The following is a 19,500-nucleotide window of genomic DNA, read 5'->3' on the forward strand; positions in this document are numbered from 1 at the left end:
TCTCCATGGGCCACATCTGGCCCCTGGGCTGGGGTTTGGAGACCCTTGATCTACAGAAACACCTCAAATCCCATATACCTCTTGATCATTTTACCTCCTGCAGCTGTGCCTCTCTAGTTCCAGCTCCTCTCCTTCAGATCTTAGAACTGATCATTAACATTTTTCTTGCCCTCAGGAAGATGACCTGGATGGGATCCACATTGTGGCATTTGCTGAAGAAGAGGACCCAGGTGGGAGACCTTTTTATCCATTTCCATCCACACAGGCTCTTCCGAGTTCTCAAAACTAAGAGGGAAGTACAGTTTATCATTTCCCATATGCAAGTAAACAGAACCGGTACCAAACCCAGTCCCTTAGCACACTGCTTTCCATGGGCACTGAGAAAATGGCTCTACCACTACAGCATTAATGCTATACGCACAGAGGGGTCTCAGGGATTAGCATGGGTGTCAGAGAAAAGGACCTGGAAGAAGGCAGGCTGACCAAGTGGAGTAGCATCTAGTGGTTAGCGCAGATGCATTCTGTCCTGCTCCCCAATTTATCCTTACTGGGTCAGCAACTGAATGGGAGAGACCATTGATAGCTTTTAACTACTGCAACTGTCTCAGGCTACAGAGGCCAGGCAGAGTGGAGCCATGGGGGGGGGGAACCTTACCAGAGAGCACTAAACCCCAGGGGTTCTTATTGAAAACCAAACCCACAGTAGTATCTTCAGAGCGATGTGACAACTCATTGAGTTACACTTGAACATGGACTAGACAAGCAAAGAGTCAAAATGTAGCTAGTTTATTTAATGTCCCAAAAAGAAATTAAACAGAATGGATAAATGCTGCGGTTTTCAAACTCTCCGGGAGTTTGAAACCCGCAGTAAGTCTTTGCGGGGGCGGGGGGGAGGCAGCAGGGGCAGGGGGAAGGCAGCAATGCAATTCCCAGGATTGCATCACTCAGGGGGCTGCAGGGACTGGGGTGCACCCTCCAGTCCTTGCAGCAGCCATCCCTGTGTTCAGGGAGCCCTGTGCGAGCACCTGCAGGCCTCCCCAGGTCAGGGAAAGGGAGAGTGGAGTGATCTGCTCTGCCTCCGCAAAAGCGGAAGTGGAGTGCAATCGCCCCACTCTCTCTTTCTCTGACCTGGGGTGCCCTGCAAGCGCTTGTGCAGGGCCCCCTGCATACAGGGACAGCTGCTGCAGGGACCGGAGGGTGCACCCCAGTCCCTGCAGCCCCGTCAGAAGGGAAAGCGGAGCAGTCGTGCTCCGCTTCCAGTTTTGCGGAGTGGGGCGTGATAGCTCCGCTTTCACTTTTCCTGACCTGGGGAGCGCTGCCAAAGGTTGCACAGGGCTCCCCGCACCCCTGGGAGGCTGCTGGAGGCTTGGGCAAGTGCACCCAAGCCCCTGCAGCCCCCCTGAGCGGCGCGATCCTGCGGATTGCGCCGCTGCCTTCTCCCTGTCTCCTGGCTGCCCCCCGCCCCTTAAGGGAGCAGAGGCAGGGACCCACAGGCTGGGGCGTCGCGACATCCCAGTTTGAATACCACTGGATAAATGAATAATATAAATGAATAAAACAGAATTAAACAGGAATTAAGCAGGGGAGTAGAAAAAGTACAAGCAGGCTGATGGAAAATGCCTGACTCTGCAAGATTGACACAGGGCAGAGCATGAGCAAATGGATACAGTTAACCCTTAACACCCAGCAGATGGAGCTGGGATGTTACTCAAGCTCAAAATCCACAAGTCATCCACCCAATGCATCATGGGGAAGGTTGCAAGCTGGCCTGAATTTAAAAAAAAAAGACAACAAATGCATCATGGGGAAGGTTGCAAGCTGGCCTGAATTTTTTAAAAAAGACAACAAATGCAAAAGAAAATTCCTTAACACATCTAGCCAATTTTACAATTCTTACCACTCGCTGCTTACATTGTCCTTGGATTTCTCAGCCCTTGAATTACTGTACAGTAAGTGGGTCCCTGTGGTGTCCTAGCACTAGAGTTCTCACAGCTGACTGGTGGAAAAGCACATCCAAGTTTCCTGTGCTTAGGCTTAAAAAACTATGTTTGATGATGATGTCATCAAGTAACCTGACTGGACGAGTGGAACCCACCTGGTTTCTCCATCCGCCCTGTTTACTTGGACTGAAAGGTTAGCTGCCCACTGGACAAGGCAGCCTTATTAGCAGGCAGACTAGCTATCCCAGACAACATCCTGCACATGGCTGGAGAATTTCTAAACAAAGGAAGAATGCTATAGGAGGACTTTCCAGAACCTCTGAGACTGCTGACCCTGCACAGGAGCTCCTGAGGGGTTAGGAGTGTCTGAAAATAAGGGAAAATAGGCAAAGGTGTGTGTGTGGGGGGGACGGGACACAGGGCATTTGCCACAAGGTGGTCCTGAGTGTTCTGGGCCCTTGGCCCAATTATAGGCCCAATTACACTGACCCCTGACACCAACCCTGCAAGTCAATACCTAGAGCGGATTGACTAGTGGGAGCAGATCCTGGAATATAACAACACACCCCCCCCCCAAATTTGGAAACCTCTCTACCTAATAATACTGCATCACTCTCTGAAGTCCTGAAAATTATCAAGGACCTTGGAAGTGACCAGTTGTTTTGTCCTGACAGTGATACTTTAACCACTGGAACACTGTCAGATGTGGTTCATATGTGGCACGAACACGATTCATATGTGGCAGTTGTACTTTTCACCTCAACGACTGTGAAAAAAGAGCATTTTTCTCCTGGTGTATATACATGAGAGGAATTTATCTTAGTGTATCATTTCAGATGGCTTTGAATTCCTGGAGATTGTGAAGCAAGTTGCCAGAGACAACACTGACAATCCTGATCTGAGCATTGTGTGGATCGATCCAGACGACTTTCCTCTGGTGAGTACCTGCAGGATGGTTGTCGTTTATGAACCAGAGTTTCTACAGCACCTTTCTGTATGCAAAGTCAATTGTATAAAGATCAAAATTACCCTTCTCATGTATTCCTCCCAGCAGCTTCAGGATCCAAATATGGTCGATGTGCAATTCTGTGATACTTCCCCCTGCAATTTTTTAAAAATCCGAACTAGCCTGGGCAGACATAGCTATCAGAGGTGTAACGTCCTGCTCTGGCACAATGTCATGCCCTGACACCCCAGGGCAGTGATGTCACATGATGTTGTGACATCATTTCCAGTTTCTTCCCAGAGAAGGGGGTTGGCACACGAAGCGGCTCACACCCCCTCTTCCAGGGAGAGCTTGGAGGTAACTGCCTTTGTGCTGCAAGCAGTACATGGGCAGTCACTTCTGGGTTCTCCCCGAAGAAGGGGGAGGGCACCGTGGCCACTGGGCACACACTATTGCTTCTTGAGCGGGGCATGGGAAGCACTGCAGCAAGCACTTCCTCCATAACTAAGTCAGAGTTTGGGGGCACTCTTGCACTCCCCTTGTGAGAGTGTCTGGAGTGGGTGCCCCTCAGGCTGTGCCTTAATGACAGCTCTGATGGCTAGTCTCCTGTTGTGGATGCTTGAAAGATGGTTTTGAGCCTAAAGGGGATCAGAGGGGGAAGGGGGAATCAGCCTCTCTGTTCCAGCTTTCCTTCCACTTAGATTCACAACCTGTCCGGGAAGCTTTGGGTCCAAGAAGTGCTTAATTTACTTCAGACAACCAGCAGAGGGGAGCAGAAGGGCAGCTGCCTAGTCTAGCTAGAAATGCTGCAGGACTATGGCAGGGCTCCCACTGTGTCGCTAACTTTGTTCCCTTCTAGGAAATTTAGAATCAGGAGTAGGAAAATGTTTGCAGAGGAGCCAGTATAGAGGAAGGAGAGACAAAGACCTGAGTTGTGAGAGGAGGGATCTTGTTCTGATTGGTGTCTTTTGCTATTCCTCCTGCACCTGCCTTCCATACAGACAGTGCTTAACTAAAAACTACCACTGGTTCCCAACCCATGGTCCAGGGACCACAGGTGGTCTGCGAGACCCTGAGAAGTGGTCCGCGAGGTCTCTGGGAAAAAAAATCGCTTTTGATCATTTCCAGTGTCTCTCTGAGCAAGCAGTCCCCCATGGAGAGGGCAGAGAACAGACCACCTACAGCTAGCAGCGAAAACAGCAAACCACAAATCTTCTCTATAAATAATAAATCTCTAATAAACCTTTTCTAATTTGACAGCCTGTTTTGTCCGCGGCTTTGGTACCTGCGGATTTCTTTATCTGCGGGTCCCCAAACCCCTGATGCGGCCCAAACCAGAAGTCTCTGGAGGTGAGGGGAGATGTGCTTCTTTCACCTCTGGATGCTCTTCGGAAGCCCACAGAGGCTGTGCATGTCTGTTTGCAGCTTCTTTGGGTTTCAGAAGAGTCTCTGGAGAGTGACCGGAGCTCAGCTCCTGTGGGGTTTGGGGGTGAGGGGCGAAAATTGCAGGTTTTGAATACCTGCAGTTTTCCTTTTCTGCAGAGGTTCTGGGAATTAAATCCCTGTGGATAATGAGGGCTGCTTGTATCACAAATTTAAATGTATTTTTTGTGTGTGTGCAAGGGTGTGGGATTGCATGTGGTCCATGACAATTACAGTTTTTGCCTCTGCAGTCCACAGTCTCCTAAAGATTGGGAACCACTGGTTTAAACTAACCTGGAAGTTACCTCTGACTTTGACTCTGCCTCTGACTTTGGTGCATGATGCTCAGGCCATTTGGCACTCTTCCTGTTGCCACTCCTATTACCACCTCTCAGAGTTGAGCACTTGCATTCTGGAACTGTGCTTGGGTGAAGCCCTGCTTTCAAGGAAGACTCAAGGGAGAAATGGGAGGAAACACAAATAAAAAATTCCATAGAAAAGAGGAAGCAGCCGTCTTAAGTCCTACAAGAATGGGAAGGGGAACCCCATGCATTTCCCTCTTGTTTTCAGCATCCTCAATTGCCCGTTTCAGTTCTGTCTTGAAGTTCTCAGTGGCTCCTAGGCACCTGGATACTTACACCTCTACTTGGAATGTTGTATTAATGGGAAATACAGCCGCCTTGAGTGCTCTTTTCTGGAGTGGAAAGGCGGGATATAAATTCTGCAAATAAAGAAATACCTTCATGCATGAACAATCTTTTCTTTTCCTTCCACAGCTCATCACATATTGGGAAAAGACGTTCAAGATTGACCTATTCAAACCACAGATTGGAGTGGTCAATGTCACAGATGTGCGTATCCGCAAGTTCACTAACCGTTGAACGAAAGGATAAATTGATCTCTAGCCTAGCTAATGTCCAGAAATTGCATTGCTTTGACTTGCTTCTGTCACTTGCCCTTCTTCAAGTATCCCATCTGAAGCAGCATAGATTGGACTTTTTGGGCAGAAATTACTGCCCATGCTGTGTTCTATGTAGCTTTGAAGATGGAACTGTGGCTGTGTACAGAAAATCATTTCAGTTGTGGGAATGTCTTGCCCCTTAACCTCTGCTGTGGCACTAGTCCTGATCTAGCTTAGAATGTTTGATATTAAGTTCAGTAGTGAACAGGGAGGGGAGAAATGGTTCATCCCTCTCTTGATTCCCAAATGCAGCTTCTGTCCTTTGTCCCATAAAGCCTGTAAAGAGATAAGAACTTTTAGATATTGTATGTCTAAGCACTACACCTGAGCTTCATTACTGCAACATGTAGATATGTCTACCCCTGTTTTCAGATGCCATCTTGCAGAACCATTTCCTTCTTGCAAGTGACAGATATGGCTGCTCAGTAGTGCGTCCCCTACCTCAAGAAAATAAACCTCTGCCATTCTAGTTATAGGACACAATCTTGGGATAGTGATTAGAACAATCTTGTGCCTCTTAGGGCACAATCCTAACCCACTTTTCAGCACTGACATAAGGGCAGTGCAGCTCTAAAGTAAGGGAACAAAATTCCCTTACATTGAGGAGGCCTCCTTGAGCGACACCCAACTGCAGGATGCAGCACATGTCCCAATGGCACAGCTGTGCTAGTGCTGGAAAGTGGGTTAGGATTTGGACCTTATTAATTTTGTTGCAATGTTGTTGTTTTTTTGTCCATTTTGAGACTTTCAAGGAGACCTTCATCTCCCCCAAACTTCACACAAAGAATATCAGCACTAAACCTTCAGTCCTCAGTAGTTGCCCTTTGAGGATGGAAATCCATCATTATGTTCAAGCACCTGCATATTTACCACTTCAAACAAACTTCTCTCATTGAGTTGAACCGCCATAGGGGAGAAACGGGAAGAAGGCACAATGGATCTGGCTGCCTGGAGCAAGATATACATACCACCCTTGCTATACCTGTTCAGCAGGTGTCTCCAAAAAGTACTTTATTGCTGTCAGCACCTCAGAGCCCAGCCCACAAATACAGCCTTGGCCTCAAGCACAAGGGGTGGAATTTACCACTCATAGGAGGTTCCCAGTTCCTGGCAGAAGGGGAGAATTGAAGGAAAAGGGGGGCATGATGACAAGGCAGAAAGCTCCTGAACTTTCCCTGTGAGTTCCAGAAAGTCACTGGAGAAATGTTTCATTTTGTTTAATAGAACGGTTAAAAGAGCAATTGTGGGTTTTCATGGAAAAGCTATTTTACGTCTCAAGTGAGAGCACTGTGGGCAAAGGTGGGGAAAACTAAATCTAAAGATTTAGAAATGAGATCTGCCTTAAAAGTGTGCAGTCCCTCACAAGGCGTGCTGGCTCCAGTAGTGGCTACAGTTTTTGTGGGGGCAAAAGTTCTGCAAGGCTACCCCCCATGGCACATTCCCCCCCCCCATGTCTTAGAAAGTGTGTATGTGTGCCAGCCTAACTCCCCTGCCATGGTAGATGAAAATTGGGTAGAAGATGGGTGCAAGTTGTCCTTCATGTGCAAGACTTCTGTTAAAATGAGACTGCTGTATCTTGTTTAATGACGCCTCTGTAAACAGGTATAACCTGTCAATAAGGCATGTGGGTCCCACCCTAACTAGCATCATAGGTTTACACATCCCTTTTGCTCTAAAATCATTCCTGTCCCCTCCATCCAAGTCTTCCCCTTATACATGATAGGGGAATCAGGCTTAAATGAATGGGGCTCCTACCATTCATGTTTGGCTCCTCTCTGTGTTTGCTTTTCTTTCAGGCTGACAGTGTCTGGCTGGACATCAGAGATGATGATGATTTTCCCACAGCTGAGGAATTGGAAGATTGGATAGAAGATGTCCTTTCTGGAAAGATAAACACTGAAGATGATGACGATGACGACGACGATGACGATGACGACGATGACGATGACTAGGACGTAACTGTCTGAAAATTGGACATGATATCTATACTTCTCACAGTGTCCCTCCCCTAAAGGGAAGACATTGACTTATTAGAACCTCTGAAGGCTAATTCTAAGGCTCATTGGAGACTCATGACATAATTTCATTTCCTTTGTACCCTTTTCCAAAATACTTGCTTTCTGGCTTCCAAAAGGTATTCACCAGGCATAAGGCGTACTGAAATCAATAAAAAATAATTGGTGAATGCTTAGCATCTCGGCTCTCTGAAAACCTTTCTCTTTAGGTCAGTTTGTTGATAATAATAGAAACCATGTGGAATGATCATAAAGGCATCCGTGAGCCAAATGGTATTTTACAAGGTGCTGGAGCTCCAACCACCTTCCAAGAGGACATACAAGGATCAGGATGGACTTTTACACCATGCAGGTTAAGAATCCGTCATCTGAAGTGCTTGGGACCAGAAGTATTTCAGATTTTGGATTTTTTTTCCAGATTTTGGAATATTTTCATAAACATAATAAGATATATTGGAGATAGGATGGGATCCAAGTCTAAATGCACATCTGTCTTGGTCCCATGCGGAGCAACCTCTTTTCCAACTTGACATTCAGCTTCTGAACCATGAAGCCCATCTGATTTCCAAGAGCAAAAAATTCAGGAACCTGGGTCATCTCTCATATCCAGATTCCACAAGTGAAACCTGTTTAATGCCCACAGGTTATAAAAATTGGGGTCATACATGCCTTTGCCCATTTCCCTAATCTGGCATCAGAAGCACCTGATGCTTAAGGATGGGGCTTACTCCCTTGCCTTGCTAGAACTGTGCATGCCAAGACCAAGATCCTGGAATAGGACCAGGTAGTAGGGGAGGGTTCATGCCTGGTTACTCACATCAAGTTTTCCTTTATTTTCTGCTTGCCTTCTAGTGACTTGGCCAACCTTCACCTTGCCCACCTCCTTGTCTTTTTTTTTGCCAATTGATCAGTGCGTTGTTTTTATCCCTTGCATTTTCCCCTCAAGTTTTTTTTTCCAGCCTTTGAATAAACTTACTTTTTCAGTCTCCCTGCCTTGTCTTGGTTCTCTTGGAAGGAAGCGGATTGCTCCATCTACTTGATCACCCACGTTCCACGACTAATTGTTTTCAAGGCCCCCCCCCCCCCATTTTTTGAACTTTCAGCTTGAGAACAGCTTTACCAAAAATGTTCTCCTTCTGTCTGGGCTTTGGGTGGTGCCTGTGAACTACTTTTTGCCCTAGATTCTAACCCATTCCCACTCCCCCTACCTCAAAAAAAGGGGGAAGCAGAAAGCAAGGAGTGGGAAGCCAGTTGCTAATAGCAGTGATTTTCATCCTTTTTCATCTCATGGCACACTGACAAGATGCTAACATTTTCAGGACACACCATCAGGTTTTTGACAATTGACAAAGGTACACTGTGCTGCCGGGGGGGGGGGGGTCTCACATTTCCAATGACCCCCTACTAATAGATTACCTGACCCCTAAACTCTCCCAGCACACCTATGGATCATTCATGGCACACCAGTGTGCAGCAGCACACTGGTTGAAAATCAGAGCTAGGTGCGGTGCCCCATCTTGCCCTCTGTTTTGTGGTGGTTCAGCAGTGGGACATTACCCTGGCAACTACTCTGTGCTGAACTGTGGCAGGTTCCATTTTCTTCTTCGTTGGCCCCTTTGGATTTTGACATTTTTCTTTGATGGGGAGCTGCTTCTCAATGGCTGGAGTCAAAAGCTAGCAGTACCTATTCTGCCTCTGGGAAATTATGGAAGAGTCAGTGTAGAGTTATAGTGTACTCCAGTGGTTCTCACACATTTAGCACCGGGACCCACTTTTTAGAATAAGAATGTGTCAGGACCCACTAGAAGCGATGTTATGACAGGAAGTGACATCATCAAGCAGGAAAATTTTTAACAAACCTAGGCTGCAATCCTACCCACACTTACACAAGATTAAGTCCCATTTACTATCAGTTAAAAGAATACTATCATTGTTAAAAGGCAGGCGGTCTGGTCTAGAGGGTAGAGCCTCCATTAGCCTGAAGATAACATCTGAAGGTTGCCAGTTTGAGGCCACCAGCAGCTCCGTGAATGGTGAGACCTTGAAGCAGCTCACAAGCTGCGCTGAGTTATTCCACCTGGTCTTTGGTATGAGTGAAGAAGCGTCTTGATTGCCCTTCAACTGAGAGATGAAGGAGCTGCTTATCAGCCAGTGTGGGAGGCAACTGGGGGCCAGAAGAACCATCTGAAATGGTTCAGACCATGAACCAGACCATGAAAGAACCATCTGAAATGTTGTGCAGTTCTTGAAAGACAGAAACTTTGTTATTGTAAAAATCTCCTCAAGGGTTTAGATAGCCTGCCTATGTGAACCACCTCGAATAAAGTCAGAGGAGTAATCCCATGACCAGAAAAGCGGTATACCAGTACTATATTAATACACATAGTAGCTTGTTAAAAGTACAGGCTGTAACATTTCCCCATATACAGTAGCATCAAGTCTAATATATTAAAAATAAAATATTGAAATGAATGGGGACATGAATGGGGACACAGGCTTCTTGAGAGGAAAGCAGCATACTTGGGCCAGATGCTGCCAGAGATGGGCCAGTCACGAAAGAAAGGAAGGGGGAAGTGTCAATTTCCCTCATATCAGCAAAGGAACCCACCCAACTGAAGAGGAGCAAATTGAAGATGGGGAGACGCCAGCTGGAGGGCAAAGGGGCTTATCAGGCAACATTTCTAATGAGAAATGAGACACATGGTAGTGTCCTGATTGCCACACCCCAGAAGCTACCCTCCCCTGCTTGTGCAAGACTTTTCCCAGGACAGCATGTTTATGCTTCCTTCTGTTCTGTCCATCTTCATGAACATGCTGAGCAGGATCACCGAAGTGAGACTTAGGGCACTGTGTGTCCAAGGAGGGAGGGAGAAGTGAAGAAGTCCAGGATTCCATATACAGCTACTCCAACCATAATTCATTTGTTGCAATTTCCTGTGCTCATCACTAGAGGGCCTAATAGAACTCCAGCTCACAATTGTCCTCCCATTGTTCCTTGACATCACTATAAACTGAATTAGATCAGACACTGTTTCACATGGACACTTCCTCCAATCAGGGACAGGAACTAAATGCTGTATCTTAAATTACCTACATGTTCCAAAACAACTACAACCACATGCTAGTGGCTGTTTTGTTCCTGCAGTCAAGACGACAGGTCTGAGCAATATGCTCACAGAAGTTTAAGTGAAAAGGGCCTTTCTCACATAATATATAGACCTCAGTTGCCACAGGATATGGTGATGGCATCTGGCCTAGATGACATTAAAAGGAGATTGGACAAATTGCTGTAGGAAAAGTCCATCATGGGTTACAAGTATGGGTATGTGCAACCTCCTGATTTTAGAAATGGGCTGTCCAAATGCCAGATGCAAGGGAGGGTACCAGGATGCAGGTCTCTTGTTGTCTTGTGCGCTCCCTGGGGCATTTGGTGGGATACAGGAAGCTGGACTAGATGGGCCTATGGCCTGAACCAGCAGGGCTGTTCTTCAGTTCATGTGTAGTTTCTACTTTAAAACTGTTTATATGCCATATTTGCTCCAGATTTTGAGCCTGAAAATCCATGAATGTGTGTATTGTTTTCTGAATTCTTTTGAATCGGTTCTGAAATGGTTCTTTTCCGGTGCTTTCTTAATATCATTTAAAAATGCCAACACCACACTCAAACATTTCATTTTATTTCAAGTTAACTGTACAAAATATGCAAAGTGTAAAATGGTCTCAGTGTTCCAATTCAAAAAACACCAGCTATTAAAGGTAAGAACCTAGCTTCATTCCAAATACTTGATGGTGCTCGACAACACAGTGCAGTCAATGTTACAGACAAACAGGAATCCACTTAACTCGACTTCAATCTACAATCAGAACAATAACATTATTCCACACTGTATATGACATTAAAGTTACGAGTGCAGAGAAGCTGTCCATTAGAAAAAAAAAAAGACTAAAAAGATTATCGTAAATACAGTTTGAGCAGAAAGAATTGACAGGCTGAACAGTGCACAGTGACCAAAGAGAAAAGTGTTCAGCACGAAATACCCACCCCCAATATGCAATAATGCTGGATTAAATAACGTTAACAGGCACCAATGAGAGTAAAAATACTTCACAGTTAGGTCTATGCAAATGGCACAGCACAATCGCCAAGTGCGGCATAGTCTGCCCATAAGGTTAGACAGCACCCTCCATGTGTGTGTCTTGGTCACAACAACCAGAGTCAATGTTTTGGCACACTTTAAATGAAGGCCCCGTGTATCTGCCTGTAATTTAATGTTAGCTGTTCTTATGAATACAGTTGATATGCTCAGGGCATGGCATTATTGACATGGAACCCCCCTCGGCTCTTGATCACCTGAAATAACATGAAAGTGATCGAATCAGTGATCATTATTTATGCCACCAATGATGGACAAGTGGGGTTAACTCCTCCTCAGTCCCAAAGTCTTCATTCCCATGTGCCTGATAAACAATGATCCTAAAAGAGGTGAAGATGTGGGGTGTGAATTTCATCACCCTAACTTATGTGAAAGGAAAGGGGTCTATGTAGTATCAGTGGTTACAGTGTCTTATGACAGGAACACAGTGGCCTCCTGATCATCTCAGGTACGCAGGTCAAGCTCACATGGACATGCTATTTTGCGTTTATAAGAATCTCCACATGGCTGCTACACAGATTTCCATAGCTGGAGTCACTTCTGTTGTTTACAGTGCTGCTATTCACACACTGCTATTTCAGAGTTGGCATATATGGCACCCCATGTGAAGGCACCCATTCACACAGGTGCTGTCTACATGCAAAGATGACCCAGCTGTGAGACACATACAGTATTGGGATGTGTGTCCAAGTCCCAATTCTTATCTCTTCTAAATATAGAAGGGATTATTATTACTACATGCATTGAGCACATGTGTTGGGAAGTCACAACTGATCAGTTTTTCCAGCACAGTTTTGTGCTCTGTAATAATAATAATAATAATAACAGGTATTTATATACCGCCTTTCTTGGTCTTTATTCAAGACTTTATTCAAGGCGGTTTACATAGGCAGGCTTTATCTAAATCCCTATTTAAATAGGGATTTTTACAATTTCAAAGAAGGTTCTTTCTTTCAAGAACTACTACATTCAAGGTGTTTCATTCCGATCTGGCTTCACATTCTGGCCTCCATCCTCCCACGCTCAGAGCAGATGGAATTGCTTGGCTTCAGCTTGTCAGCTGCTCCAAGGTCGCACGGTGCCGGTGGCCTCGAACTGGCGACCTTGTGGATGTTATCTTCAGGCAGACGGAGGCTCTACCCTCTAGACCAGACCTCCTGCCCTCTGTAGTGAAGTAGAAGTGGGTGCACTCTCATGTACATGCAGTACAGCACAAACTGTACAGGAAACTGTAACATGTGCAAAAGAGCCTTCAGCAGCATATGGAACAAAATCTTCTCTCTCTCCAGTCTGATCAGGCAAATCTCTTGTATGTAAAAAAAACTCCCAGTTTTTCCCCAATACAGTGCAGGGGTTTACTGCTACACTACAATTCTGCACCCAAATACAATTACGGCAAAGTGTCAGTTTTAAAGAGGCAGGGTGAGGCCAATTACATTAATTTATACAAGGATGAAACATTTTTTGCATGGCTACTGACTCAACCGCACGACCATACAGAGGAAAACACACAGAGCTGTAGTCACACTCCCCTCCCATGGATACACATGGATTCCACCACATGTCCTTCCCCCCACCTCTCCTTCCCCACACACCACTGGTCAACAAAGTGGTCCTAGAAATCACCAATGCAGGTAAACAAAGAGCTGAAGAAAAACACCAGCAGGTAGGACCACCCAATTTTAGAACAGTAAAGCCAGCCCAAGCAAGTTTTCAACAATTTAACTCCTGAACAGTGCTTTGAATGTAAAAATCGCCACTCCCATTTGTAAAGCTTTTTAAACTGTGCTGGTGATTAAAGAAATATTGGTTTAATCTTTTTTTGGCCGAGCCAATACCATGGACAACGTGAGGTCATTGCCTGCAAACTGACTAGTTGACATTAGGTAAGAAGGCACCTAAAACTCCACAGTGCAAGTAAACAAGGGCAGATCTCTACATTACTGTCATAGTGTGGGAACTATACCAGAACCAGGGGACATTCACTAAAATTGAGTGTTGGGCGGGTTAGGACAGACAAAAGGAAATATTTCTTTACTCAGCGTGTGGTTGGTCTGTGGAACTCCTTGCCACAGGATGTGGTGACGGCATCTGGCCTGGATGCCTTTAAAAAGGGATTGGACAAGTTTCTGGAGGAAAAATCCATTACGGGGTACAAGCCATGATGTGTATGCGCAACCTCCTGATTTTAGAAATGGGCTATGTCAGAAAGCCAGATGCAAGGGAGGGCACCAGGATGAGGTCTCTTGTTATCTGGTGTGCTCCCTGGGACATTTGGTGGGCTGCTGTGAGATACAGGAAGCTGGACTACATGGGCCTATGGCCTGATCCAGCGGGGCTGTTCTTATGTTCTAACTACGCTTGGATAGTTAGGCCCCATGCTACTTCCATAACAACTGCAACCATTTGATTGGTGGATTGCATGGTTACTCCCCAAGCTAATGCTGCTTAGCCTTTGGACATACTGGTTCCTGGGTACAGATGTTACTGGTTTGGCATTCCATCGCACAAAAGCCCTTCATGGGTAAACTAAGAAATTAGCCCAGAGTGAATTGGTCCAAAACATTTCCCCAACACTGAACGAAAATCTGCTGCTTTATTTCCCTAAAAACAACCTTCAGTGTTACTGTTTTAGAGTTACTGTTTGTACGGCACATGTGTCTGTAGGCACTTTTCAGGCCACTATGTTGACCTGAGAACAGTTTTAGAAGGATCAATTACAACTTTACAATGCCCTCATAGAATAGGCAGAATCAAACAAGAAATAGGAGGCAACTAGGAAAACCAACCAGCCAGAGAAACAGAAGTGACTCCTCTACAGTCACAAAGAAAAACCTGTGACTAATGGAGAAAGACACACCATGGGAGCCCCAACTCTAACCATTCTGCCAACTTTGCATTCTCAAGGGAATGCAAATGTAAACATACCAGACAAAGGGGGAGAGGTCCTCTCTCTCTCTCTCTCTCTCTCTCTCATTTGGGTTTTAAGCATCTAAGGTATTGCAACAGGCCAGAGCCTTTCAATGACACACATACTTGGTGGGAATTTTGTTCAAGAGAAAAGTCAAGATCTATTACAGCATTTTAAATTGGGAGATGAAGGTAATTGGAAGCAACAACTTCCCAAAGGCCAAAACAGCCTCCATTGTTTCTATTTGGTTCTTTTATAACTTTTTATACAGTTTCACAGGCATTCAACACACAAATATACATAAAATACGAAGGAAGGGAACATTTCCTGAGCAAATAACCTCCAGATTTCAGGGAATTGGGAAAGGAAAAGAGAAGGAAAAGGTCACTGGTGCTTGAAATACACTCCAGGGATGGATTTGGCCTCAAAATAAATGGCGCCAAAATGTGGATATCATCAGGGCTCACCCAGCATTCCTTACAATCTAGATGCTTCCAGGCAAAACATTGGAAAGAAATTTCTTCTTAGAGAGTGGTTGCACGACTACAGCAGTTTCTCCAAAGTGGATATGTAACAATGAAGGCACCAAATAGAGCTGCTTTCTTCTTTTAAAAAAGTGATTTTTTTAAAAGAGTCAACTATCAGGTATGTTTCAGTTTGAGACGGACCAAATATGCTCATTAAATAAAAACTCAGGGTACTTAGATGAAGCAAAGGGAAAGAATCAGTCATGAGAATGATCTCTCCCTGGCATACCCTCCCATGCTGTGTAAGTCTAAACACCTTGGCTTCATCATATACTGTAATGCTGAACTGGAAGGGGCGGGGAGAAGCACAATAGCAAAAGCCACAGCCCTTCAGCTCTTAACAAGGCCACATCATGAAGCGAGCATTTATGGCATGAGACTCCAAACTTGGACTCTGTAAGCACCTGTGGTGCCATGTTTAAGTAAGGACTACGCTCTTGCTTAAGAGTGTGAGCTTGTTGGCATGGGGCGCAAGTCAGTTTCTTTCTTCTAATCCCGCTCCATGGCTGTGTCTAGGGTGGGATTACTTTTCACTTAAGCTCTTTTATCCTAAGTGACTATAAGAAGGGCAGAAGAAACTCATCTTGGAAATTCAGCTCCAGGGATGAACCTGCCACGAAGCTAAATACAATTGAGATGTGATTCCAAATATTCCAGCAGTTTGATTAAAAAATAGTCTTTTAAAACACCACCTGGAGGATAAAAACACATTCCTAGCAGGAAAAAGCCCCCTGAAAGCCTACAGAAATATCACATGGATGTCTCACTAAAAGCTATCAGAATTACATGTGTAGAATGGACCCTAAGTATCAACTGAACACATCACAGGGATTTTTGCAACATGTTGGTACTATACCTTGCCAGATTCTACACACGGCATGGCTTGAAATAGAAAACTACCAATGTCAACTACTTTCAGAGGCATATGAAAGCTAAACATCATATAAACATGATAGGAAACATGCTGTAATACTGCCATGTGTTTATAAAATTGTACGGTTCTTTAAAAATAAAAAATCAGTTCTTTAGAAGGCACGGTGCAAAACAAAAATGCTTTTGCTGGTGATTTGTTGCTGCCACCTAAAGTCCTGGCAAAATGCTGAACAACAGGTTGCTTCCCAGTTTGGAGAATTAGCTGAAAGAAGAATGGCAGATGGTTTTAATGAAATTGATAAGTGTTAGGTATAAGTGCAGGATAGAAAAATACACTCTCGCCATGCGAGAGCAAGTATTCAAGCAGAATTTGGTCTCATTTGTTAGTTACTGGAACACGCGAAACCTGAGTAAAACATACGGCAAGTACTATTAGTTCTTATTATGCATACATATCTTAATAGTGTGTGTATTATATGCTTGTTGGGCTATACTGGTTGGTACCATTTGTTGAAATTAGAATAGTTTTGTGGAGTTGTTTTTTTCCTTAAAAGGAATTCTTTATCAAGAACAGCTGCAAGCAGAACTTTGAAACCAATATGTTGGACAGCAAACAATTCCATGTAAAAAAAACCAAGCAGCAACCAACCAATAGCCCAGAAATGCTGTAGCCAGGTGGCCGGCACCGCCCATAAGTCTTTTCTAGTTCCTGCTGGCTCCCACTGCTCAATGTGAAATGAGAAACTTCTCCCCTTCGCAGAGCTTTCCATATACCACAGAGAAACCAGGGGCTGGAAGAATCTCTGGAAAGACAGAATTTGCCCTTCTGAGCAAAGAGTCCTCTGGCACATGCAGAACTCAGGGGAAAGGGGGGCAGTCTCTCACTTGTGCCAGGCTTTGGAGACACCTGGAAACAACAAGGGAGATTTTCTCACTACATCCAAGTGGCATGGCTGTGCATGACAAGAATGAGGGGAGGGGAAGTGATCAGTGGCAACCACAAGTACTGGCTGGCTGTCAATGGCAACCAAAGGGCAAGGCCTTCAGGAAACAGAAGGCTCAATACAGTTTGGTCACAAATACTATTTAACACTGAAAGTATTCCCTTGCTCTAAAGTCAAAACTCCTTTTTCCTATAGGAAAAAAGGCTGGAAAAAAAGGCCAGAAAGTGTTTAATTTCTTCTTCTCTAGGGGGAAACATATGAACCCTTTCAAGCAGGAAGAACCCACCCCCATATTCATGACCCCCTTCTTCATAATAAAATTGGTCAGACTTTTAAAGTTCATATCTTCCCAGCTATTCTGCAACAGAGAGAAAAAGCAAAATCAGTAGGTTTACAAAAATAGTTTTCACACACACTGCCCCCTCCTCCAAAAAGAGAGATGCTTAAGCTCATAGAGCAAGCAAATGGTTGTACAACAGAGATTCTTAACCTGGAGGGCCTTCAGCCCCAGAAGGTTTGTAAAGGGGGTCCAGAGGGTGTTTGAGATGATCCCAAAATTAAGAAAAAAAATTGTAATATACTTTTTTTTAGTAGACAAGGAAAAATTTTTAATTTGGCCTGACTCCTGATGTGTCAACAAAAGCCAATAATATATTGTTATTACTGGCCACAAAACTTATTGTTTTCTTCTCACTGATTTTTTTAATGAGTTGTGTTGTACATATGTTTTTTTAAAAATTATTATTTCTTTAAAGTCTATGAACACATTTTTTCCCTAGGACTGAAATTTAATGTTTTTGAAGTTCCACGTTTGTTAAAGAGCTGTGGTGAAACACTCAACATCTCCATATTTCTTTGTTCTACTCCCTGCCCTTTGCCTTTTCAAAAGGCAGAGTGGAAGAAGCAGGAGTGACAGTAAAGAAGGGGGAGAAGGAAAAAGCTGCTGGGGCTGGGATCACTCTCAAAGAAAGATGTGAAACCTCTTAATATTTCCAAAAGGTACAATTAGTAACTCTTCAAACAGATCAAATATAGAGATTGCTGAAAGGACTAACCGGAGACCTGAACACACACAACCTCTGTTAAGGTGGAAATACAGCAGGCCCTCCTTATTTGTGGGCTCATCATCCACAGATTTGAGCATCCACTGATGCCCAGCTTGTGGCTGGAGAGTCTCAAGAGGACCTCCCAGATGTGGCCACGAAGGCTTCTGAGGCGGCTGGGAGACTGCAGTCAACCTCCAGAAGGCCAGGAATGCATTACGGTGCAAACCTTCATGGATTTAATTATCCATGGATTCGGGTATAGGTGGATTTTGGTATCCGCAGGGGGTCCTGGAACAAATCCCCCATGGATGCCAAGAGCCCACATTGTACGTAGATGCATTTTTCCTTACATAAACTTCTGAAGCAGAATTGCCTTCTCACCTCCCAACAGATATTGTCCAACAGATTAAACTGCAAACTTCCCCTGCACATAAAGCAAACATAACTATGCTTTGGTATAACGTCCTAAATGATAAGCCATGGTAACAGCCACTGCACTACCTCCAGAAGATGGAGAAGTGAACCTATTATGCCAAGTACTTGGGATCAAAACCAAAGCAGCTGTAAAGATAAGCAGCTCTTAACCAAGTTTGCTTGTGTACTAGGGCTTGGTGCAATATCTCAGTCAAGTCACACAGATGGCTGACCCACTCGAAACAAAGGAATGTGTTTCCACAAAAAATTAAAAAAATTGCCAGGGAATACAGAAGCAAGCTGGAAAGAGCAGAGCAGCACCTATACACCATTTAATCTAAGAACAGGGTGGCACGCAGAAGCAGAACATCTCACTAGCTCACAGAAGTCTCCAATGTGCACAAACTCAAATTGCTATTTCAATCCTGTCAAATGTGCTTACTCAATTCATGAGCAGATCTTCGGAGATTCTAGAAGAAAGCACCCCCATTCTCTTTCCAAATAAAGTGCAGACAGTAAGAATATTCCTGGTCTGTCACCTGTCAATTTCAATCAGTATCAAAAGGGAAGAAAAAACCCCAAACACCCAAAAGCCTGAAGATACGCTCCCCTCATCCACACACGTACATCTGTGTCCCCTTCCTAGACCGATGTTTCAGACTGTAAGCGAAGGGCAAACTTGTGAAATTTGGGGTCCACGAACTCCTCTGAGAGCTTGATGAAGGGAACTTTCTTCACATTAATGACAAGGCTGAAGTCCAAGCACTTGAGGACGAACACACTACCATCCCTTAATCCTTTTGTAACTGCTTCCTCACTAACGAGTGTCCAATGCTTGGAGAACCAGCGATTCGGATTGTACTCCAAGGTTGGCCCTGGGTTGAGGTAACGCTCCAAGAAGGCCTAGAGAAAAGAAAGACAGACCAAGAAAGTAAGAGTTTTGGTGTCAGCCAGGGCATTCCATCTGCAAGTTAGAATTGTGTTGGACTAAAAAAATTACAATTGTATGAGTACAGGTATCTCTTGTTGCTGGTAATTTCATCCAGTTTTCTTTTGCTGTTCACCACGAACAACAGAAATCTTAGTATTTCAGGGCAGTTTATCAAAGCATCTTAGTGAGACGAACTGCTCTGGAAGCAGTGCAGACTTGATCAAGGTCATCTTTTCTACGCCAGGTCAGCAGCTCATCTCTCCCTGGCCATCTTCAGCCCTCTTTCTGCCAAAGGGCCCCATCAACTTTGCTTGGGCAGAACTCTAAGTGGGTACAAAGGCAGCTTTCCATTCAGTGTTTTGGTAGCTAAGCCCTTCACCTCACATACCAGGAAGAACAAGTTTCACTTTCAAGTG

At 44.7% G+C, this 19,500-nt stretch overlaps 2 protein-coding genes across 3 annotated transcripts in view; one reads left to right on the forward strand and one right to left on the reverse strand.

Moving 5' to 3' along the window:
- Positions 1 to 7,463, forward strand: part of LOC136642113 (calsequestrin-2) — a 38,731-nt gene extending 31,268 nt beyond the window's left edge. The window contains exons 8-11 of the mRNA XM_066618346.1: positions 176 to 230; positions 2,777 to 2,877; positions 5,085 to 5,159; positions 7,066 to 7,463. Coding sequence (XP_066474443.1) covers positions 176 to 230; positions 2,777 to 2,877; positions 5,085 to 5,159; positions 7,066 to 7,221 — 387 coding nt within the window. The 3' untranslated portion in view covers positions 7,222 to 7,463. The remainder of the gene's footprint in view (positions 1 to 175; positions 231 to 2,776; positions 2,878 to 5,084; positions 5,160 to 7,065) is intronic.
- A 3,510-nt stretch (positions 7,464 to 10,973) lies between these two features.
- VANGL1 (VANGL planar cell polarity protein 1) overlaps positions 10,974 to 19,500 on the reverse strand; it is a 43,630-nt gene continuing 35,103 nt past the window's right edge. For both annotated transcript variants that reach the window (XM_066616958.1, XM_066616959.1), the window contains one exon: positions 10,974 to 19,056. In XM_066616958.1, coding sequence (XP_066473055.1) covers positions 18,796 to 19,056 — 261 coding nt within the window. In that variant the 3' untranslated portion in view covers positions 10,974 to 18,795. The remainder of the gene's footprint in view (positions 19,057 to 19,500) is intronic.

The sequence above is a fragment of the Tiliqua scincoides genome, chromosome 2 (genome assembly GCF_035046505.1).
Source record: "Tiliqua scincoides isolate rTilSci1 chromosome 2, rTilSci1.hap2, whole genome shotgun sequence".
In the NCBI taxonomy this organism is placed as follows: Eukaryota; Metazoa; Chordata; class Lepidosauria; order Squamata; family Scincidae; genus Tiliqua; species Tiliqua scincoides.